The 24901-nt window shown below is 40.2% G+C and overlaps 2 protein-coding genes across 2 annotated transcripts; both read right to left on the reverse strand.

Annotated features, from left to right (window-relative positions):
- Positions 1-1647: 1647 nt before the first annotated feature.
- Positions 1648-3974, reverse strand: LOC307019706 (uncharacterized protein; the record flags this gene model as incomplete). Its single annotated transcript, XM_079650763.1, has 4 exons — positions 3918-3974; positions 3318-3497; positions 2153-2204; positions 1648-2015 (listed from the first exon to the last, which is right to left on the reverse strand). The coding sequence occupies exons 2-4, from the start codon at positions 3483-3485 to the stop codon at positions 1648-1650; spliced, it is 588 nt and encodes a 195-aa protein (XP_079506889.1). The 5' UTR covers positions 3486-3497; positions 3918-3974.
- Positions 3975-6398: 2424 nt separating this feature from the next.
- On the reverse strand, positions 6399-23164 carry fam20b (FAM20B glycosaminoglycan xylosylkinase). The gene is made up of 9 exons (XM_079682135.1): positions 22895-23164; positions 20934-21232; positions 20111-20358; positions 19381-19467; positions 19179-19288; positions 17180-17351; positions 12067-12258; positions 7871-7930; positions 6399-7435 (listed from the first exon to the last, which is right to left on the reverse strand). Exons 2-9 carry the CDS (start codon positions 21060-21062, stop codon positions 7204-7206), a joined length of 1230 nt encoding a protein of 409 aa, XP_079538261.1. The 5' UTR covers positions 21063-21232; positions 22895-23164; the 3' UTR covers positions 6399-7203.
- Positions 23165-24901: the final 1737 nt, after the last annotated feature.

The following is a 24901-nucleotide window of genomic DNA, read 5'->3' on the forward strand; positions in this document are numbered from 1 at the left end:
ATTAGAAACGACAGGAGCCAGCCTAAAAAAAAGCCAACTGTCTGATTCAGGTCTTCCAACCCAGATGATGAAAATCGTGTGACGCCAGAGGACTCCTTCAATTCACTTTCCCTTTTGGATAAACACTGAAACACACAACGGGTAATGATGATGAAACTGCTGACAGAGAGTGAGCCAACAGGGAGGTGATTACAAAGAGATTATTGCTAAGGGGAAACTCCATTTTATTAAAGTTTCAATCCAACAGGTTATCAGTGCCAAAGCCTAATGAGGTAGCTACACAGTTTATCTACTGGATTATTATACAGTGCAGTAGCATTCTCATATCAAATCATCCGCTCACTTTCATACCAATATAGACCGTAACCAATTGAACCATCACTGATATTCAAAATGTGATTGAACAGATGATCTCTGATAAAATGATTTAAACATTTTTAAATGTAACATTTTTAAATGGATGAACATTAAACCTACTACATTATGGTTTGAAGACAGTGCAATGTTAAAGCATACTTCAAAAATATCATACATCATTATTACAATATGGCTTTTTATTTCAAATAACATAGCATCACTAATACAGTATACGATCAACACTTGGTTCTTGCTTTATAACTACAAGCAAGATTAAAAAGACAAGCATGTTGGAAACATCACAGAGAGCCCTCTGCAGATGAAATCAAAAGAGAGAAGTTCCCTCTTCACGCCTCCTCTTTGGTCTTTACCCTGAGGTTATTACAGCTTTTAAAACCTGCTTGACATGTGTTTAACTACCGAGGAGCACCAGCCCTTCTCCATCCAAATAAACAAATATCAGTGGGACTGTCGGTGAGAGACTGCGTCCTAGTGGGGAAATGCAGGAGAAGTAAAAACTGTTTGGAGCCCCACAACTTTATGATATTGGGGCTTCACATGATGAATAAATGCACAACTTGCAAATAAATTACAAACAATACATATTTTAACAATAAATATACTGTATATACGCTATTAAAACTACGGCAACTGCAAAATTGCTTTTTTTTAAAAAACATTTCTCTCTGTACAAAGCACTAACATATGAAGGAGAGCTCAACACATAAAAAGGTGCTTATGTTAATGTGACTTAGTGCCTTTTAAAAGCAAACTTCAAGAAGCTTCCTTAAAAAAACACTTGAATCAGAAGTATAAGCCAGTGTTTTGATAAATGATGAGCATACAGTCCTTCATCAGACAAAATACCAACAATGAATGGTTCCACATGTTAAAAAATTGTTTATATCATATCTTACATTATAGTAAGTTACCTGAGTATCTTGACACAATTGATCTCACTATTATCTGATAATAATCTATAGTTATATAGAAATAAATAAATCAATAAAATTGATTCAAGATCAGTGGCCCAATGTTGGACAAAAAAAAGTAGTAGCTATTTGCTAAGTTGAGTTTTATATGAGAATAACAAATCTCAACTTGTTTGTTTATTTCTTGCTGACATTCGAACTGCATCGCTGGAGGAGTTCACACAGCTAAAGGGATGCCCTCAGTGTGAGTCCTGCTGAGTGTGTCCGTTCTCACAGCAGCAGATAAACATGTGCAGAGCTCCCTTCATTGCCCCGGTTCATTTTCAATCTTCATGTCTTTGTTGTTCATCTGCGCTCTTCAGTATTCACACCGGCTCCCCAGCAGATAGCTCAGTCCCACAGTCATGTTCTCAAACTTGAACCCCTCCGTGGGGTACAAGTGCAGACGAGCTTCCTCCTTTTCTCTGAGGTAGGCTGTACTGTGGAGCCCCCTGCAGGCCTCCTGTGTAGTCTGCAGGGAGAAAGAGCTGACATTTCTCCCCAACACCTGCAGCTCCATGACCCCCCCGGTCTCCGTTCCATCCATGCTCTTGTAACACACTTTCATATACAAAACATAGGGTCCAGTGCATTTGATGTGGATCGCATCATTCTTCCCATCAGCGAGACTCATCATGTTGCTGCTTTTAACTTGACCAAACTGCGCTGTCGTATTTCCTGAGTTGACTGAGGGGTGTGAGATAGAGAAGGGGATGATAGAAAAGGAGAAAAAGGTTAAATCTTGTTTCGCTTTTTGAGAAAATGAAAAGTACCCATTTTCTAATATGAGTGTTGAATAAAAAGATAAATGTTATATTTCTCACCTGTTATTGGGTTAAATTGTATGTGTACATTATCTTCAGAAGCCTCTTGATTCTGGAAAACACAAAATACTGATGTTTTGATTCGGTGGTTAGGTGATGTGAAAAACAGAAGGCTGACAGAAACTAGGGAAAGTCTCGGATGATTAATAACTGTAGTGAAAGCTGCAATAGACACCAGTGACTAAATGTAGAACAAATGGTACAGTCATGATACAGTTACACTGCATATATGTTCATACAGATGATCAGTCATCCAGGTCATATCTGGAGAAACTCCTGTTCCTTTTGACTTTTAAGTGACATTTCTGTTGCTCTGTTTATCAGAAGCACCTCTATTATGGATTACATTTTGACTTTAGTCTTAAGATTCAGAGTGAAACCGACCAGTGTAGGTAGCATTTATGAAGACAGTTTTAGTTTCATATGATCATGGCAAAAGGACCAATGTGGCATCCTGTCTCAGTCTACTTTCCTGCACCAGTCAATCTCCAAAATAGTGATGCTCCAGACTCATGCCCCACCCATATATCTCATCACACTTGTGGCCATTTAGTCTTATTTAACAATGACTTGTATTAACAAGACTCCTGCACAACCTGCTGTTACTCACCTATAATATAAATTAAAGAGAGCCACACTGGGGAAGTTTCCATATACTGATAAAGCATGGGGGAAAACGTTCATGTCTCACATTAAAAGTCCATGTATTAAATGCAAAAAAGCAATGGATTTAGGACAATCAGTAAGATTGGTTTAATTGCATGTTTTAAAAAAGATGTGCAAAAATAGATGAAGATAAGATCTGGATTTGTGAAAATTATCAAATGAAGTTACATTTCCAGCAGCATTTATTTATAGGTGGTTTAAATTCAAATAGGATTTGGATATAGAAGAATATGAGAATTCAGGTGAGAATGTTGGGATGTGATCAAAAGTTTAAAAAATAAACAAGTCAAACTAGAACAAGACTAGAACAAGTCAAAATTCGGTGATTAAAGTCAGAATTTAGACTTTTTCCTCAGAGTTCTGACTTTAATCTCAATATTTTGTTTTGGAGACTCTTCCGTACTTAGATAATAGCATTAAACTGAAGGAATATCTTATATATGTTTATAATAATAAACCACCAACAGCATCATCTACAGTCCACTCAAGGCTGACTCACCTGAACGACCCAGAACAGGTAGAGCGTGACCACCAGGCACGCGGTCACCAACACGTTCTGCACCACGATCACCGCGAGATACTTCGTGCGCTTGTCCCGATGGAGCGCGCGGCCCTTGTCAGCCTGCATCCTCTTCCTCGCGTCGATCTGCTCTGTGAGTTCATGCATGACTTCAAGCGGCTTTTAAAATAGAGTGGGCAAAGTGAGAGGAGGGAGTGACTGGAAAGAAACCGCTGGTGGACGACAATTAAAAGTTTTTTCCTGTGCGTTTGTGTGTGTGTGGGTGGGGGGATGCATCGAGCCAGGCTCGATGCACACACGCTCGATGCGCGCGCGCGCGCACACACACACACACACACACACACACACACACACACACACACACACACACACACACACACACACACACACACACACACACACACACACACACACACACACACACACACACACACACACACACACACACACACACACACACACACACACACACACACACACACACACACACACACACACACATCAAGAGGCAGGGGTGAAACCAGCGCACAGGGAGCTGATTGGTTAGCAGCACGGACTCTGTGATACTGACACACTAACCTCCCATTTGTACTTCAATCATGTTCCCATAATATTCATCAGTGTAGGGACGAAGCTGAGCCACGACTTGTTTCTAAAAAACAAAGACACAAGACATTCATCTCCCTGTAATAGATCAAGTTGAAAAAAAAAGAACCTGACAGAGGACACTTACACAGAGCCAGTCTTAAAGCAGACAACTGTAGTGCAGGAATAATAAAGGCTACTTTAATTGACTTATATGTCTTGTTAAGTCTACTTAAAACAGGCTTTTTTTTCTAGTGATAGGTCCGAAAATGTCATACATATTAAATTTACAAAATGGTCCAGGATCTTCTGCACTGGTGGTATATTAAAAAGTGCAGATACATTGTGCATGAGATTTTCTGTGTATGTCTTTTATTTTATTTTGTAAAGCACTTTGCATTGCCGTGTGCTGAAAGTTGCTATATAAACTTGCCTCGCCTTACCTAAACGTGTTAAACAAATTCCTGATAGTGGTATAGCTTTCTTATTTGGAGAGATTAGTCTCATTAGTTTAATTTAAAGAAAGACAGACTTCATATCAGATTGTTCTACTTCTGTGACTGCAGGTGGAGGGACTTTTTGATCTGTCTATTATATTCAGTGTCGAGTTTACAATGAATGTTTGGTGCTTACTTTGTCCATCCCAGATGCTATATACATTATTCCAAAAAGAAATATATTATCTGTAGCACTTCGAAATTAAATGAATGTGTGGGATTATTTTTAGCCCACTTAGCAGACTGCTTCCCGGTCCCAGAGGCGCATACATTGATTAAAGATAAGTAGCAAAACATGTATTTACAAATTATAGATGTGTGAGCAGATTTAGTTTGGTATAATGTCACAAACACAATACTAGATCTGAGTGTCAAAACAAAATGAATTAATAAGGGTACTCAGTGCTGTCCCTGTGCAGAGGCACCTTGACTGACACGACCTGGCATGCCTCGACACGATGAAAACTGTGGTTTGAATCAACGTTTCAATGTTTTGGTAGATGTGTCTCATGTTAAACACCTGCTTAGTCTAAACGAAACAGGTGCCCCACATCATCCGGCTTATTGACCACATAAACAAAGCTGGAGAGGCAGCTGAGAGTGAACATCTGAATGTGGGAAGGAGGGGAGGGGGATCTTGGTTTCACAATTAAGTTTCCCTTCTGCGGTTGAAGGTAAAACTTTGTATCCCTGATAACACCGCTAACATGAACAACATGTCGAGTGATAGTGATAAAAGCTTGTGGTGAAAGATGACCTGTAACAGAAGCACTCACTTGAATGGGGAAATCCATCAGCAGCAGACAACACCGAGATCTGTGCCAGACCTCACATATCAATTCAAGGAAGGCAGAGATATCAGATTCAAAGGGGATGAGGTTGAGAGTAAAGATTGAGTTTGAGGAAGAGTTATCTGACTAATAATCAGCGGCCCACACATCCTTTCACAGTCAAACATGAGGTGAAAGTAAAAATCCAAACGCATAAGGTTAAACGTTTGTTAAACTAGGAAACATTCAGACCTTCTTACAATGATTGATTTATATTATTTACTAGTTAAACATGTATTTTCTTGCTTTTTTTGTTTATAGTAGATGTATCATTATTTAGTGTTATTCTTCATGCTTTTGTCTTGAAGGAAGCTTTGGGCCCTATAGGTGATCAGGTTTTCATTGGAGACAGGTGAAGGTGGGATTAGCACACCAGACATGTTATTTTTAACCAGGGTAAGAGACAAGGAGGCCACAGGAAAAGGCAGGTAAAGCATTGTCATGTTGGATCATTGGAATTAACTTCACAAAAACAACGCTTCTTGTCTGGTCTTTGGATATTTTCCCTGCATGAGATTAGCTAGCTTTTGCCTCAGCAGGAGCTTTATTTTGAGTAAATGTTTAGATTTATTTTTTAATGATTTTGCTTCTACACCAGATGTACAAAGTGTGCACATTAGAAGATCAGAACGTAAGACAGCTGGATGTTGTAGACTTCATCACAGGTGTGCAAACCACAACTAAAAAACACCTACCCACTTCAAACATCATCTATGTGTAAACCACATTAGCACAGGCTGTCAGCTGTTGTATAGGTTTGAATCTCCCAAACACAGAATTGAACCCAACTTCTGATCAAAATTGAGGGTCAAAATCAGACAATGAGTCACTACAACAAACATAAGTTGATAAACAAATATAAGGTAATGGAAACACTGCCGTTTGTAATCATACCTAATCAGACTAATATGTTATTAAAGGAGGTGAGCTGACACTTTACATTTGAGCTTAATTTAGGGTGCAATAAGTGATTAAATGAGGAGGGAAATGAAGACACATCCCAGAATAAATCTTACTAAAATAAAAATATTTGAATCCCTAACTACATTGCTGAAAACTAATGTCCGTATAGTAGTACCCTAAAGCATATTTTGAAACAGACTTTGTGTGAAACAACTGGCAAAAGAGACGACAGAGAGAACCAATAATAAATAGATCATAGTTTAATGTTGAAGATGAACCCACACCCAGCCCTCCATGTCCCCTCTCTTCAAGTCTGTCATATCAGTAGCTTTTTTTTAATTTACGGCACAATATGGCGCTCTTCCATACACACATACACGCTCGCAAACTCACACACCCCCACCCACCGTCATTTAATATTATAATTCCCAAATGTATTGTCTCATAATTCTATGTCCCTACTTAGTTAAATATGTACACAATGATGGGGGAAGTTTGAATCCTCTGTTCCTTCCAATCAAAGTTTCAATGAGGAAAAAAAAACAATAAAAACATTTTCGGTTCTAACATTTCCTGTTAATTCAACAGGAAGTTCATTTTCAGTTTAACAGTCTGCAACACGCCTGAACAGTTTGTTTCATCGAGACTTTGGTGGCTCATTTTCAGATTCCATCCTGCTCCTTTTAGTGTCTCCATCTCTCTGAGTTTCAGGCTCCCTCCTTAGTTCACTCCTGCAAAAGAAGCTGGACTTGGAGGCAGAATTTGGCACGAGGCAGGAATAGCAGAGGAAGGCGTTCTCACAGCGGATACCCTCCTGTGGTGTTCAACAGTCCTGAGAAAAAGTTTCTATAGCTAAGGTGACACCACTTTGAGTCCAGTGATTCCTTTTAGAGAGCCTCTCCAGTCGAATCAAAGTGAAAAACATGGACAGGACCAGGGAGAAGAGGCTCTGTTGTGCCCTGAGGATCCTTCACTCTCTGCCTCTGAAACCACCTTCACCCTGAGGCTCCTGGCTGCTCCTGTCCCGCTGTGCTCTCCTGTCCCTTGTGTCTAGGGGTGTGTGAGGATAATCTGGTCCTCAATCAGAGTGTTGTCGGGGCCCTGCGTCTCCATACACTGCTTGACTGTTGCTATGACGCCCGACAGACGCCTGTCCAGGGCGGCGAGGTGGGGCTCAGCCAGGATGGGCGCGATGGGGTCGAAGGCCAGCGCCTGGCGCATCGCTGAGCTCAGAGCTCCACTCCTCAGCAGGTTCAGCCTGTTCCACGTCGAAACACGGACCCTGACGCAGAGAGATATAGTGATAAAGATAAGATTGACTTTACTAATCCCAATTTGGGAGACTTTTTTGTTGCAGCAGCATTAAACAAAACAAGGCATTGCACATAATAACAAATTAAAAGAGTAGAAATAAACAATTCTAAAATATTAACATCTCCAAATAGAAATAAACCAGCATTAGAGACAAAGAAAAATATACAGATGACAGTGAAGATATAACAATCTATAAACTGTCTGAAAAATAAAAACACTATTGATGGGCCAATTTTCGGTTAACACAATATACTCAATATAAGCAGGATATTATTTACATCAAGTGTGCATGGAATGGAATATTGTATTAAATATAAAATGTCCAGTGTTGGTGTTATAAGTCGAGTTAACCAAGGATAGTTATTATCAAAAATAGAGGTTTGATCATTTGATGAGTACTCACATGCAGCACTGATAGAGCGGAGCAAGGATGCTTCGCTCATCCAAAGCTGGGTTCCCAAAGCTGCAGGAGAGAAAACACAACATAAAAAAGAAAGTAAGTCGACTGAAGCCAGAGGCCTGTCTGCACTGCGGTAAGGAGGAACCTTCAGATGCATTAGCTACACCCGACTGGCCGTCGGCGCTGAGGAGGACCGCACACCTACTCTGAAACCGTTCTGAAATGCAACGTCTCTAAAACACCCTCCACTGAGCAGAGCCCACCACAAGAGAGAGTTGTTGTGGCTGCTGGGGGTCCTCAGGTTTACATTAGGATGACAAATATGTGGTTTGTAAACAGCATTTAAATAAACCTGTCAACAACTTTTGAAATAGATTTTGGGACAAGCTAAAAACAGACTGAATAGAGATCATTAAAAAGATAACTTGGAGCTGATCTGAATCAAAACCACTCCACTCCATTAAAGGCAGCTCATTGTGGAATAGCCTCCCAACTGAGATACGGGATCGTCCCACTCTCAATAGTTTTAAAGGTCAACTCAAAGAATGGTTGAGAAACAAACAGACGTGCAATCACCGCTAAATGCACTTCAAAGTCAAAGTCAGCTTTATTGTCAAAATTACTACATATGTTATACATCCAGAAATCGAGATACCGTTTCCCGCAGTCCCAAAGTGTGACATACTGTATATAACTGTCATGTTCATAAATGTTGTGACGGGACTACAGATGGAAATTAGCTCAAAGCTGGCTCATTTACATTTGAAAGCATTATTTTGTTTAAAGTGTTCATCAATGTGAACTGTCCCGGTTCAAATAAACGATTAAAAAAAAAATAATGTAAAGGCAAAACACAGACATGTCACCAAATACACATTTCCTAAACCCACTGAGATTACTCAAAGCAATAGAAGAAGTTATGGTCAGTTTGCGTTTGAACATCCTGCCAACTGTGATTCATTTCTTGAAAAAGATGCCAAGCTGTGAAATAGAAGGTTTTCCACAGTTTCAGAAACCAAAGCAAAATAAGTTCAAAGAGTGATTATCGTCTTGATGTCCTCAATTCTGAGAAATAACGGTTAATCATGAGTCAGTTATAAACCGGTATCCTTTTACATTAATTACATTTAGCTGACGCTTTTATCCAAAGCGACTTACAATAAGTGCATTCGACCAGGAAGATACAAACTTGAAGCAAACAGAATCACATCGTACATCAGGTTTCATAGAGCCAAACCATTTCAAGTGCTACTGAACTGGCTTTAGATAAGCCAGTCCTATAAGTGCTTCGTTAGTATATAAGTGCTTTGCTAGTATGTTCCTTTGTTTTTCATTTTATTGCTGGATTTATTGCTTCATTTCAAACCTTTATTTAACCTGGTAGATCCCATTGAGATCATTGATCTCTTTTTCATGGGAGACCTGCAGCAAGTAGGTTACACATGAAACAATAAAGGACATCATATTTACATGCTACATTTACATACCTATAGACATTTACAAGTACCAACAGTAGTAAAGAGCATTTCACCTATCAGAGCTTTAAAACCATGCAGTGGAACCAAATAGCTCAGTTTCAATTATCTTTGAAGTCTGTTCCAAGCAAGAGGAGCTTTCGTACCTAAGTCGATCCATGCACTTGGCACATGTAACAAGATCACCTCATGTGATCTCAGGCAATAGCTAGCTGCAACTCTCTGTGTGATCAGAGAGCAGATGTACGGTGGGAGTTTACCAAACATGGCTTTATATATGAACAAGTATCAATGACTGAGCCTCCGTACAGTTAGTGAAGGCAGACCTGCCCTGGCATACAGGGTACAGTGATGAGTAAGTGCTTTACAGTTAGTAACAAATCTCAGTGCACTGTGATAGGTGGTATCTAACTTGTTCAGGTAATAGGCAGGTGCATTCATATAGATCAAATCGCCAGTCCACTACAGGTAAAAAGGTCACAGTGACTAGCCTTTTCCTGGCCTCAAGTGAGAAACAGGACTTGTTTCTGAAAAAGAAACCTAGCCCTCAGCTTTCTAAGCAGATTATTGACCTGAAGTTTAAAAGAGAGACACAATCATCAAGCCAGATACCAAGGTATTTATAACAGGCACCCACTTCAAGTACTTTTCCTTGCGCAGTAACAATATCAAAAGCGGTCTCTGGTGTCTTTTTGGCTTTTGAAAATAGCATTACCTTAGTTTTATCAACATTTAAAAGAAGAGTCTGAATAATATTAAAAACAGCCTGCAATTCAAATCAGTAGTGTGAAGCACATTCCCGGCATATGGGCATGTCGGAAAATGTATTCTTCGCAAGAAAATTGAGACTCTATAAAAGGCCAGACATGCTGATTGAATTAAGAACATACTTTTCTAGTTAGTTAACTGATTTCAGGTAAAGCTGTAGGCATATCTAACTCTAAAGTCTTTATTTAATGAGAATACATTTTATATTAGGGTGACCATATTTTGATTTCCAAAAAAGAGGACATGCTGCCCCCAGCCTTTTTTACCTCCATAATGGAGTTCTTCTCCTTTTCCATGTCTTGAATGTGGGTGTGGAACGCAGACATGAGTGAGTGCATGTGCCAGAGGTAGATCTCACTGAATTCGTTTTCAAAAAACTTCTTGATCACTATGGGTGGTTTTTGCAGAGACAGAAAGAATGCCTTTAAGGCTGGAAACATCTGTATCATCCTCTCAATGCCTGGGAACAATGACAGCCACCTTGTCTTGCTGTGAGAAAGCATCCTTCTGTATTCAATGTCAACAAAATCACAGTACTCCTTCAGGCTCTCAGTGCGCACAGTGTAAATGTGGAAGTACTGGTAGATTTTGAACATGATATTCTCAAGGTCAATATCTATTGTGTCTGCTTCATGATGAACACAATTATTCAATATGTGTGCTGGGCAACCCACACCGATCAGAGTGTTCTTCTGCAGCAACCTCTTCAAATTTGCAAACACATTCTTTCCCCCTTCATCACGTCGGATTCCTCCAAAGTTTGTGTTGCAATTGTCGCCAGTAAATGCAATGCATTTTTCAGACAAATTGTTTTTTGCCAATGTTTCAATGAGATATTGTGCAATGGTTTCTGCTGTCTCATTTGGTGTGTCTTTAACCTCGATTAATTTTGTTTGCATGCCACCCCTCTTCCAGTCAAAGTACTGGATTATGATTGGGAATATTTTCACTGCTCCGTGGTTACTCCCGTCTGTAGAAACACCACAGTACTGGATTTCTTTGAGTGCTTCATGTGCGACATCAATCGAGTGGGGCGCTATAACACCATTGACAATGGCTTCGGTTTTAGTGCGCGCACTACTGAATTTTTTGGCAGTGTCAGAGTCTGGAAATGTTTTTTTTAGCAAGGCACTTGTGCAATCCATAGATCTGTAGCTGTTGTGATGTTTCACAGTTTGAAATGCAAACGCACCCTCCGCTGCATTTACAGCATCCTCTGTTTTGCCTGGTCTAACAAAGAAGTCTTTCAACTTTGCCGACAAACTCTCACCTTGCACAGCTTTCCTATGTTTGTCTGTGTCCATGTGCGCTTTAGGATCGCCTGCACCTTTATTGGACACACACACATATGTGCAAGCTTTGCACACGGTGCACTCCGCCTCCCATTTGTTCCGACCGGGTCGGTACATTTGGAATTTCTTCTGCAATTCATCTGTAAAAGTACATTTGCGCTTTGGCATTGTGAATGTGAGCTGCGGCCCGCTCTGTCCCCTTCCTCTGTTTGTGTGTCAGCGTAGTTGTAGAGCCGCCCACAAAGCTTCAGACTCAGGGATTACGTCACATACGCAACAGAGTACCGTAGTATTCTGTGCAATGCGCCAGACTCAGGGATTACGTCACACACGCAACAGAGTACCGTAGTATTCTGTGCAATGCGCCAGTCAATTTAAGTACATGCAAACAGTCCACGAAACCCGGACATTTTCATGAATTTATAAACCCCCCCCGGACGACCCGGACAGGGCGTGAAAAGAGGACATGTCCGGGTAAAAGAGGACGTTTGGTCACCCTATTTTATATCCAATTTTATATCTCATGGTTAACAATTTCAATTTTAAGGGTTTTCTTTTTTTCACTAAAGTTTTTCTAAATCTTTGGATTCATTTATCAAGCAACTCTGCAAATGATACGTGCTGACCATGAATGAAAGTTGTGTGCTCTGACATTATGACTCGCCTCTTTGCGTTGTCGAGCAGGATGAGCATGCTGCCGCCGCCATCGTCCTGGAAACTCTCGTAGTGATGGCGGTCAGCGTTCCCGATCAGGTAATCAAAGATGGCCGTGTCGATGACGTCCAGCAGCCTGGGCCCCGCATCGTACGGAGGCATCTTCTTCACCGCCTCGCAGTAACTTTCATCGTACTCCCACCTGGATGATTACACACAAATCCATACAAATCTTGTTTTATAATTAATGGTATGACATCCATGCACACGCACACGCACAACGATGAGCGATTGCCACTCAAAAATATTCAATATATTTTGTCTGTTTTAAAAGTTTCCTATTATGCTATTTTTAGGCATAAATTATGGGTCTCAGATATATAAAACTATATAAAAGTAATTATATGATGTGTTTTGCTCGCAATACCAAACAGATAATGCATTTTGGACATCCCTCATATCCCTCTATTCCAGCCCTGAACTGCAGGGTCGGGGTTCTTAGCTGTAAAAAAAAGAGGTGGGGGAGCTTGTGCCTGCTCAGAACGCTACGAGACACAGCTAAACACTGCTGTGATTAAATGCCATATCATGTTCCAAACCACATCGCAGATTATTTCTGAAACAGTATGGAGCTCAAATGCTTTTTCTCTTGCGGGTTTACCACAAGGTGACTTCCTTTTTTTCTTTCCTGCTTTTTTTTTACACATACTCTCTCCAGTACAGGTTAGCTCTCAGTGTTAGCGATGCATGCTAATGTGAACAAAGTCCATATGACGATCAAAACACGTCGCTCATTGTTTCTGATACTTGATTATACTTGATTTCAAGACACGTGCATATTAAACATTCACTAGCGGCTCTGCTGAGCTCTCACAGCATGATGGATGTGATCTTAGCGGCTGCCTGTCTTGACTCGGTAGAAGTGCCTCCCGTCTACACGCTTCCGTCTACTAGGATCGCACACAGCTACTATTTAAACCCTTCTTGAGGATGCAGCACTGGGCTCTGTAATTAGGGTGATTACACCCAGCTTGCCAAAGGAGGCAGGACTGCCTGCGATCATTACACCTGTTGTCTATCCTAATAATTGGTGGTTTGTCTTTAAATGAAACATATTTGTAGCATTTATGATTTAAATTCTGAATAAAGTTGAGATATTGTGTTATTCTATGTATCCATATCTATTAATATTCTACTACTTGTAATCTCTTTTTTATTTTATTTTTATTAAAGCCTTAGGCTCTGTTTGACTTTACAACTAATGTCTCCATAGCTGTGATTGGTAGCGTGTAGTACTAAACCTTATGTTCGATAAGGCCAAGAGGATTTCATTATCAGAGTCATTAAGCCGGCAAATACATTTATACATTAGATTTCTTAAAAGAGCTTGTAGAATATTGACTCCTGCAGCCACAAACATTTCACTTGCACTAGACCATCGAGGTCTCTTCAGCAATATTCTAATGGAATCATTATAAGCTACTTGAAGTTTCCGTAAACTTGCTTTTCTGTAGTTTGACCATAAATGTGCAGAATAGAGTGGTGTGCAATATGCTCTGAACAGAGACATCTTCACTCCATCTGTACATGCACTAAACTTGCGTAGAAGAATGTTTGCTTGTGCATACATCATGCGGCATTGCCTATAAATATCTTCATCATCTGTCATTTGTTCTGTAATAAAGTGTCCAAGATATTTTAACTTATTACAGACACTAAGATTAATATCAGACCATTTAAAATCAGGAAATGTAAGACATTTATCCTCTTTGGTTCTAAAGATCATGAAAGCACTCTTACTGGCGTTCAATTTGATGTCATGATCCAAACCATACACAGAATAAACAGCAAGAAGCTGCTGAAGACCAGCGCTAGATGGACTCAGCACAACAAGATCATCTGCATACAAATATGGTTCACGAGAGTACTGCCAATCATGCATCCAGTATTACAGGCTCTCAGTCGCTTGGACAGACCATCAATATAAAGGTTAAAAAGAACCGGGGACATAATTCCACCTTGTCTGACACCATTGCTAACCCCAAATGGGCTGAGACCCTATTGCCCCATTTCACTTGCATAGTCTGGTGGTCATACCAGTAGACCAGAATTCTCACAATGTATTTGGGCACCCCTCTTTGACTCAGTTTAACAAATAACTTCCTATGATTAACACGATCAAAGGCTTTAGAAGCATCAATGAAACACATAAGAACTGATGAGTTATTATTACCTCTATATTTGTTGACAATTTCCTTTAAGGCGTATATACACAAGTCAGTGCCATGTTCAGCCTTAAAGCCAAACTGGTTATCTGCTGTGTTAATAGAGTCATCTAATCTGTCCAGCAGAATTCTTTCTAGGACTTTTGACAATATGCTGGCTAATGCTATGGACCTATAGTTATCTAGGCTTCCCACTTTACCGGCTTTGTCCTTAATAACTGGGACTAACAGAACAGACAACATTGAGTCTGGTAACAAGCCATGACTCATAAAGGCAGTAAAGCAGATAGAAAGAAGAGGAGCTGTCTTCACACTGGCATATTTAAGATGTTCAGCAGAAATATGATCTACACCACTTGCTTTGTTGTCCGACAGCTTGTTTATAGCTTGGCACACCTCATGTGGCATTATCACAATTGACTCATTGCTATCAATATCATCTACCCCATAGAGTTCACTTTGGACACAGTCGAATAAGGTACTATAATGCTGTCGCCATAACTCCACAATGTTGTCTGTTCCGGATGTTCCGTCAACAGTGCATGGTAGAGATATTTTGCAGTTATTAATAACCCTCACTTCTTTCCAAAGATCCATAGCATTGTTACTTAGCAGCTTCTTAGCCATGGAATTGGCACTCATAGCTTGCTCATTTTTACAGATGAAGCGAATAGCATACTTGTGTCTTGAATTAGTAAGCTTCTTGTACTCAAATACAGACCCTTGTCTGGGTCTGCCTGCCAGAGCCCATGATTTAGTTGCTTCACAGGCTTCAGCATGATACTCAGCTCCATACCTATTCCAGCCAGGCCTGATGTTATGCGTCTTATTGTTACGTTTGTAGTAAGGCTTACTGCCTTCATACAGAGCACTTACTATATCATTGTACATGGAGCAGATATCACCCCTATGCTTTGCATCCTTACAGTTAGCATCACTACACATAATTGCATCTCTAGGTAGATGAATATTAGTTAAGGATGTATCTGTCTGAGCATAACAGGATGTAATGTCTTCCTTTGAGAGGGTTGACCAGTCTAGTTTTTCTGTTCGAGCACTATTTACATTTCTTGTTAGCCCAGCTAGATGTTTGACATAGCAACAGGTATATGATCAGTCGTTGCTATCCCATACAGAATGCTCATACACTCAAGTGAAGCATGCGCATCAGCTGTACTAATACAATTATCAAGCCATGACGTAGTATGCCAGGCCTCGCTAATGTAGGTTTAACTGTCTGCAGGCAAAAGCACCTTGCTTGACAATATAAAATTGTTATCGTGACAGAACTGAGCCATATGCTGTCTGAGATATCTGCATTCATATCCCCAGTGACACACACACAAGAAGAAGTATTGCTTTGAATAAAGGAAGTAATGAAAGCAAGCCTATTTAGATATTCATCTTCATTCTGATGACATTCATAGGGTGTCTTCACATTCAGAATAATACATTCCTTGTCATTGTGAGTAAACTGTATTGCAATGCACCAGTCGGCACAAAGCCTAACCACATTTATTTATGAATCAAGGTTCAGCTTCTGCTTAATATTCATTGACCACTGAGTGCTTTTGAATCGTCTGTGATATCCATATAACGATGTGATACCTAAATTAAAGCATCTCTAAGCAGAATAGCCCCTTTAGCTGTCATTCACAATTGTATTCTGATAATGAGATCCTAAATGGAAATGATGTCCAGAAAAAGGCCAGTCTGAACTTTTTATAACCAGAAGAAGACGGCGTCTCCGTGCCTGAAGGAATACAGTAATACATTATATCAGAGACAACCTGACGCAGGCGCATTTATGCTGTCTAGTCCCATAGCGTCTACATGCCAGATGAGCACGATAACCACTAGGGCTGCTCGATTATGGCAAAAATCATAATCTTGAGTATTTGGGTCAATAATTGATATCATGATTATTAAAAACGATTATCCATTTACTTTGAAAACATCCATTTATTGGAGGAAAACAGTGGTTTGAACAGTATGTTTTTAACAGTTGATTACCCTGAACTTTAAGTATAATTCAACTGAAAAACCAATTAAAAAAAAAATGTATTTGAAAAAAAAAGAAATAATAAAAACATTATAGTTTTATTTCGATTACGTTATTTTCATAATCGTTGCAAGCCATAATCGTAATTGCGATTAAAATAGGATTAATTGAGCAGCCCTAATAACCAGACAATTCCAAACATCGGCCAATCCATTCCCTGTAAAATGACACATTGGCATCTACAACTACAGTTGCAATCCTGCTCTGCTAGCTTAACCTAGTGGTGAATCGATATTTGTCAGCAGTAACAACTAGTTGTCAGTTCTAGTTTCTTATTCACATGCTCAAACGTGTGCTGTTGTAAATAGAAACCTAAATAGTTTCTAGATTATTGAACCACAGGGAAAGATAATAAAACAGGAAGTGTGACGAAATGGATGACGTGAAATCACCCACTGGAAAGAGAGAGATTAAAACCCAATGGAATCAGATAAATGTTTTTTAAAGTTAAAAGGTTCAAGGCTAAAAATAGAGTGATATTAATGTTCACACATACGAGTTGGAAGTCGTTCACAGCCATAATCTCTCTGCAGCCCACACTGAAACCACAACATGGTATGATGGACATCTCTAACCACTCATTGAATGATAACATAGTTGATGACAAACATACCCAACCCCCCTCAAAGCTTTTCTCAGAATAAAAGTGTAGGAGAGACATTGTTTAATAGATCAGGAAAGTACAGGTCAGTCTCTTTATCACCCCATACCCCAAAAACCACCACTGTGGAAAACGTGTTCGCACTGATCAGCACAACAACATTTCCTCCAGATAAACATTAACAAAAATAGTCATAAGATTTTCCCTGACCAAAACTAATTTTTTAAACTCGTACCTGGCCAGTTTCCCCTCTCTGTACGTGCGTCCCCAGGGGTGTCTGTGTTTCTGCAGCGGCCAGACGTCCGGCAGCCAAAGGGTTAAAGACCCCTCCATGATCTCCCCCTCTGCACACGCTGGCTCGCTCTCCCGACAGTAGTAACACTTTCCATAGAAACATGTGTTATTACCTGGAGAGAGAGAGAGAGGCAAACGGTACAAATAAATCCACTTGACCCCGACGTCTCCTCTCAATGATCAAATAGGAAAGAGGTGCAACATGTCTAGATAAGGAGGTTCTTTCAGAGGTCAATAACAAAGTGAAGAAGGATTTTATTATTGAAATAAACACTTCAGCTTAACGGAAAGTCGCTTTCACGTTTTGTTCTACATCAAGAACATTTCCAAAGTCCATTTCCAAGCACTCTATCCTTATTTGATACATTGTAGACTCATGTTATTGTAGCCTTTGTATCTGAACCCTCCTTTCACAGTAACAAAATACATTTCCCCACTTTGGGGGGAAATAAAGGATTTAGGATTCACCTAAAGCGGTGGTGAAATAAGTATTTATATACAGAGTTCCATTTTTTCTTCGAATAAGCACTCAATGGTTTATACAGTAGAAAATGAATTGAATGGAAACTGTGGTAAAGGGTGTGATAGTCTAGAGATTGGGGGTTTCAACATTGTGAGCAGATGTTCACAATCTATCTTGCATTGTGTTTTAAATATCTTGGCGTCATATAATTATAAACAGGTCGGATAAAACCAACATTTTTTCCGCATGATTTGATGCCGGTATTAGTTTTTTTGTTAACTCTGAACTTGCTCTTTATTAATCACTTGTGCTGTGGACATATTGACACACTTGTGTAGCTGCCTGTGCCCTGTTAGGGTAGGTGGTGTTCTGTCCCCTCGCTGTAGTGTACACCACAACCGTAAAGGTCGTTACAGCGGTGAGTCATGTGAAGGTCAACACTTATTGACGGTAACTGAAACGTAGAGAATATAAAACATGTGGATGTGGCTGGTCAACCAGTCCGGGAACACTTTGTATACATTGTGTTAAAACCCACAATGCAGAACATGAGCTGCTGACTAAGTTACAAAAAACGCTGACATTTGAAATACCTTTTAATCATCAAAAACAGTAGACTATATGTCGAGACTGTAGCAGACACTCTTCTAGTGAGCTGGTTGAGATCCGGTGGTCTGTGTTTAACACATTAATATCTGTTTGCCAGTGTTGAGTTAGACACAGGTGAGCATACCAGACATCCGTGGCCTGTTTCTCATTTATTTCTATTAGAATATCACCTGACCCACCAACTGGTCAAGCTGCATTGTGGGTATTGTAGGCAGCAGATTTTGACGAGAATTAACAATACATGGAATACAAAAATACTATGTCTGGTTTTAATGCAGAGATTTTTTCATTCTTGTATACGACTACTCATCATGAGATAATGAATGCTCTAAGTAGGCAGCAATATGGATAGAATCAGGGTAAAGGTAATTTTATATTCAAATATAAATTGGTTTCATGACATAGTACCTTTTCTGGACAATGAATAGAAAAACATCAACTTGTATACAAAATAACCCAAATGACATCATCAGGGTTGTCTTCTCACACCTTGAACTGCTTTTTGTGTGTAACATTGCTGGAGTTCCCCTTTAACAAATGTAGCATTTACTGAAGTATTAGCTTGCAATACATGTTATCCATGTATCTTTGAAAGGATCAGTTATGGTGTTATACTCAATATCAACTGTATTATGCAAAACCCTCACTAAACAGGATTAGGCCAATTAGTCCTGGTTCAATTTGCTGAGAAAAGTGAAGTGGACAGAGAGAAAACTGAAATCAGATTGTGTGGGAAAGTGGAGAGATGAGTCAAAAGAAAAGGAAATGACCCCTACAATAACACACCTACCTCACTTTGGAACTTCTGAAAACAGTCACTTATCAACTATAAAGTTGAGGGGAGTAGAAAAGGTGGACAGGTGCTCACCCTGCATGAGGAAGGTGCTCAGCAGCTGGTCCGTGGCGACCGGCTTAATCTCCGTTCGCAAGTTGACGTATCTCCCAACCACTAGAGGAGCTCTCCTGAAGCCCAGGATCCTGCAGAGAGGACGGATGTAACGGAACATTATTACACAGCAGCTCTAATGATAAATCAACAAAGTTGTCACTGATAATTATTTTTGACACACCTGTCCAAGTGAAAAGCAGCCACCTCTGCGTTGTGTCGGTCATACCCTGCGTATGGCTCGCCTTCCACCACGTAGTCTCTGGTATATCTATGGAATGGTAGAAAGGACACAAGAAAGAAAGCTCTATCACACTTAGAAAGGAATACTTTACCTTAATGGTTGTTTGTTTCATACTGGCTGACTCTGTTTTGTGCTGAATTTCTTGAAGAAAGCTTGTTTTTTTCACAAGCATCCACAGTGAAGAAATAATTTTAAAACAAGGAATATTGTTGAAGAGTTTTAGTAAAAGGTGGCCGTTTTCACCTAAACTTCTGTTTTAAATCTCTCCACACATCGTAAGTGTGCAAAGGCCTGCTGCTTGTCCGTGTGAGTACTGTTTATGCAGGAGTGTGTTTATGGTAAGGTTTCAGTGAAAATGCATGTATTGAGAATAGTGATCATTCAACTGGATCTATGACACTTATATATTATTATACATTTTCCACTTCTTATACTGGGAGTTTTTAAATGTATGTTTTTGATGTACACTTTTGCTGTTCTTAAATGCAACCCCTATTTGATTGAATTCCTCTACACTTGCTGTATTTAAATGATTGATTTCTCATGGAGGCATGCAAAACAACAAGTTTTCATCAATAATTCAAGGTGAGTAGGTGACATCCAAATGGTCCTTTTACATTTCTTTAAACATAAAATATTACTGTGTTATTCTGTTATCAATAAATCTGACCTCTTGGGCTTGAAGACCACTTTCTGCCCCCCGTCCAGCACCAGCAGGGCTTTGAGCTGCGTGCCCTTATAGCCCACGTCTGCTCTCTCTACCCTGGCACTGCTGAGGGCCATGAGCACAGCAGCCAGCTCCGGGGTCTCCTCGGGGTAAACCTCTCTGGGGCCCACCCACTGGCTCGCTATCTCCCACGGAGACTGGAGGGTGTGGGTGAGGCGGGCCGCCCGAGACAGCGTGAGGCCAGCTTCCATCTGTTAAGGGTGGGTGATAACACTTTATGTACAATATGTGTAGTAGAAGTGAATATATATGCATATGTACACGATATCTGTTTTCTTGTCTTTTTTATTACTGCCGATTTTTATTCATATTTTATTCCTTTTTTTCATTCCGTTCTAATGTAAATACCGTTATATTTAAAAAAAAAATTCTAGTTCCCTACCTGTGTTTTAATTCATGTTTTATTTTTATGTACGCACCATGACAAGTCAAATTCCTCGTATGTGTAAACCTACCTGGTAATAAACCCGTTTCTGAGTCTGATTTCTTTGGAAGTTTGAATCTTTATGGTTTTTGCACTAACTGTAAGTCGCTTTGGATAAAAGCAAATGAAATGTAATGTAATATTGCAAAAGTTTTCTCGCTACAATACTGATATGTACATGTCTGCCAAATGCTCATAAGCACTGTTGAGTATGGTTACTAGCCTTAGTCTATAACTATCATGTGCATCGTATTTTATTTTTCTCCTAAATGACAGCCCTGATGTTTTTAATAGATGTTTTAAACTAGGCTGAAAAGGAAAACAGCTGAGTGGCACTCTGACCTTGCGAAACGCTTTCAGGTCTCGTCGGCTGGCCACAGATCCCTCGCCTCCATCCAGCAGGAAGATCTTGGCCAGGCCCAGCAGGAGGAGCACGGCACACAGCACCACCACACGCTGTTTGAGCTTCATCTCCTCACCCCTCCTCACCCGACGCTGTGTGTGTCCCCCGCAGCGAAGCCCCCTCACCCCTGATGCATGTCCCCTGTAACTCCAATTCGCCGCCAAGCCTGTGACGTCAGAGGGACTCTTCTGAAGGACAGGAGCTGCTGTTGTCTTGTAGAAGCTGAGCAAACGGGCACCTGGAGGGAGAGAACGAGACAAGGTTAAGGCAGTGGAGACAGAGGAGAGCTAGGAAAGGGAACAGATCGGGAGATGAAAAATGTACTGTCAATAATGTGCGGAGAGAACCGATTGATCTTGCTTGTTTCCCCTCCGGGCAGATGATCACCCAATACTGCAGCTAACACAGCTGAAGCCTGTCCACGATACATCAGGACGACACGGTCTGCACGGACTGTGCAAAACTTGAACTGTGTGCATAATCAACAGCAAAGTGTACTTTGGCTGTAAACTGAACGCATTGTTATCCCCAGTTTTGTTACCAGCTGTGGGGCAACATTTACAGCACTCAAACCTTCATATTTCATATCATCCCCCCCTCTATAACACTGGATTTGGAAGAAGGAGGAACTCTGCCTCTCTTTAGACCCTGCCTGTTTCTAGGGAGCAGATGATGGACAGGTAGTGCTATGGTGCAGGTGGTGGTCCCATCACAGCCCCTCTGGCTTGATGGTCTAACGTTGGAAAACAAAAATTAACCTAAGTCATGTTCCTCTAGTTAGAAAGCCTCATGTTGGATTCACCTGCTGAAACATGTCTGCTTTGTATGTTGTGAGCTTTCCTTCAGGCAGTTAAACTACTACAACTGCCACATTTAGCTGGCAGGTAACCAACTCTGCTGTGGTTAATTAACACCAACAAACACAGGTTAATACTATCTTATCTGTGACAGAACGACACCAAGCGAACCATTAACAGAAGTGGGAGAAGTACTAAGATCTTGTGGGTGAATAGGAATACTCTGTTACAAGTAAAAGTCCTGCAATCAAAATGTTACTCAAGTAAAAGTACAAAAAAGTATTTGCATCAAAATATACTTCAAGTACTTATTATGCAAATCGGCCCATTTCAGAATAATATTTTTTATGTTTGGATTATAATTATTGATGCATTAATGTGTTTATCGAAGCTGGTAAAGAAGTAGCTAATTGTAATGACTTTTTATACTGCAGTGTAGCTTGTGGATTTACTCCAGGTGTAACTAAAGTCCTTTTTAGGTGCTGAACAATTTCACATCATTAATCCAAATCTGCAAAGTAACCAAAGGTGTACATGTAATTGAGTAAAACTACACTTTTAACCTCTGGTTTGTAGTGGGGAAGAAGTAGAAAGTAGCTCAAAATGGAAATTCTCTGGTAAAGTACAAGCACCACAAAATTGTGCTCGAGTACAGTACTGGAGTACATGTACTTAGTTACTTTACACCACTTTACACCACTGGCCATTAATGGACTCTAAATAGTACATTCCAGTTTCGCTCGTGTTGACACAGCTCTGCCAAAACAGGTTTGGCCACGCAGGCAATCTCCTCTCACACAGTCGCTCTTTCATTATGCACTGCCCTGTTTAACACCAGAGAGGAAACGGTTGCCCAAACTGACTACACACAAGCACCTAAAACCTCTCAAACATAGCTCCACTGAGATGCTTTCTACGAGGATAGTTCCGCATTAACATTTTTGTGTCACCATATCTGCAATAAACAATCACATATATGAAGACAATGCTAGCTGCTTAGCAAGCTTATGCACACCTTGCTGTAGGTTAGCTAACGCTGGCAGCTAGCTAACGTTACAGTACGTCGTCTGTTGTTTTCTCTGCTGCAGACCAAGCGGGCTTACCTTATGGCCATATGACGTTCACCGGAGAGATTCAAATGGCCTGTCAAGCCTGCAATACTGACTTTATTTTTGTCTAGATGGTGCTTCCGCTAAAAGTCACGGTGGTTGATCATTTCCTCAATGCCCCGGTAGCTGCCTCTCCTCCGCCCTTTTCCATCGATTCCTTCTCCGGCCTGTTTGTCCACTTCCGAAACATTTCCTCCTGCTGCAGGAGCTGCAGGCCGCCAGCAGCTGGCAGTGCTGCCCTGTTTACATCCACTGCTGGGGGAAGGCATTGCGATACATGCAAGATTCATTATGCCAAATTAGAGGATGAGCATATACCCTTAGCTACCCAACATAACACTTAGATGTGTATGATGTGCAATTTGTATGTCTCAAAAATAATTGTGTGACCTTTTCAGCATGCTTGCTTTAGTATTATTTAATATCTGATCCGTTTATTTCTGTAATTGTGCTTGTGTTTAATTGTAAGGCTAAGTCTATCACTATGTCATGCCTCTCATTTGTTAAGTGTGCCAATTTGTATACAATGCCTGTATTGTAATGCATCTCAGTATTGTATTTTTACGTTTAAGACCCTAAGTAACTTATTGTACATGACAGGGTCCCGGTATTCTCTTCCTTGGGTCTTTGTGTTGAGAAACTCTGTAACAGTGGACTAAACATTATTTACTATTTATTTACTTTTTTCTGTTATCTACAAGAAAAATAAATAAAAATCGTGCTTTTCCTTTTTAAAATATCACTAAGAGAAACCTTGCATCCCCTTTGATAAACCCACAGCGGCTCAGTTAGTTAGCAATAAAAAGGAAAACACTGATTTATGTGATTGTAACTACAGGCTTATGCGTCATAAATAAAATATTACAAAAATACTGACCGAATAAATTGCCAACACAAGTCCAGTAACTTAAGTTTGTTATGAATTGTTATAGAAGGAGCAAGACTAACAAAGAAATTAGACCGACTCTGCAGGAGAAATCCCTTCAGGCGACTTCCCTCACAGCTCCAGTAGTTCCGTCATCCATACTGCTCTGCAACAACTCAAACAGCAGCTTGGAAAAATGCTGGAACTGATTGTATTTAAAAAAGCATTTAACCTTGTAATACAACTCTGATCAAATACACACTCAATACCACACTCCACTCAAAGATAAACAGTCACACAATCTTCAACAGAACAATGAGCATGGAGCAGATGTGTGGAGTAAAAAAGGGCAGAGTGTTTATTGGTTCTCAGTCTTCACAGCAGGCAGCGCATCACTCAGCAGGGAGGTCACAGCGCCGCCACAGTCATGACACGGGCAGACAGAGACAGACACACACAGAACAAAGGTAAAGGTCAAAGGTCATTACACATCACCCTTTTTGATGACGTCCTTGGTAAACAGTGAATGATGCCTGTCCAAATTCACATTGACTCCACTACTCCACCAAGTCAGAGGACAAACGTATAGCATAACCACTCTGAACACACTTCCTGTCGGAAATCTTCATGTCAACTGTTAAACATTTTTCGTGAATATTAAAAGAATGAATTCAAAAGGCAGACTCACTCAAAAACAGGTAATACAGGGAATATTGTGCATTTGTTGACAGTATGATCAATTTAAGGGAAACAACAAAAAACTCACCACAGAAAGTGGATTTTTTTTTCGAGCATCAAGTTTCTCTAATAACCACAAATTGAATTTTCCACTCGCATCCCAAGATAGACCATCGCGGGGTCATTATGTTAGCAGTGTTTGGCCATGAAATCTAAGAAGTGAGTCAGCTAAAACCGCAAAACATCCCAAAATTAAACATGTGTTTCCATTATTTTGACCATAGACTGTACATAAATGATAATACAAAATAAAACTGTGTAAACTCAGGATACAGTGAGGAAAAAACTCACAGAAGCGCTCAACATGATCTGGGTCATTCTTGAAGGAAAGATTGTTTAACCCAAATTGATTGAAATAAGCCTTCCAAGATGCTCCCCCCAAAACCTGGTTATGTATG

This window comes from Notothenia rossii (genome assembly GCF_949606895.1).
Source record: "Notothenia rossii genome assembly, chromosome: 1".
NCBI lineage: Eukaryota > Metazoa > Chordata > Actinopteri > Perciformes > Nototheniidae > Notothenia > Notothenia rossii.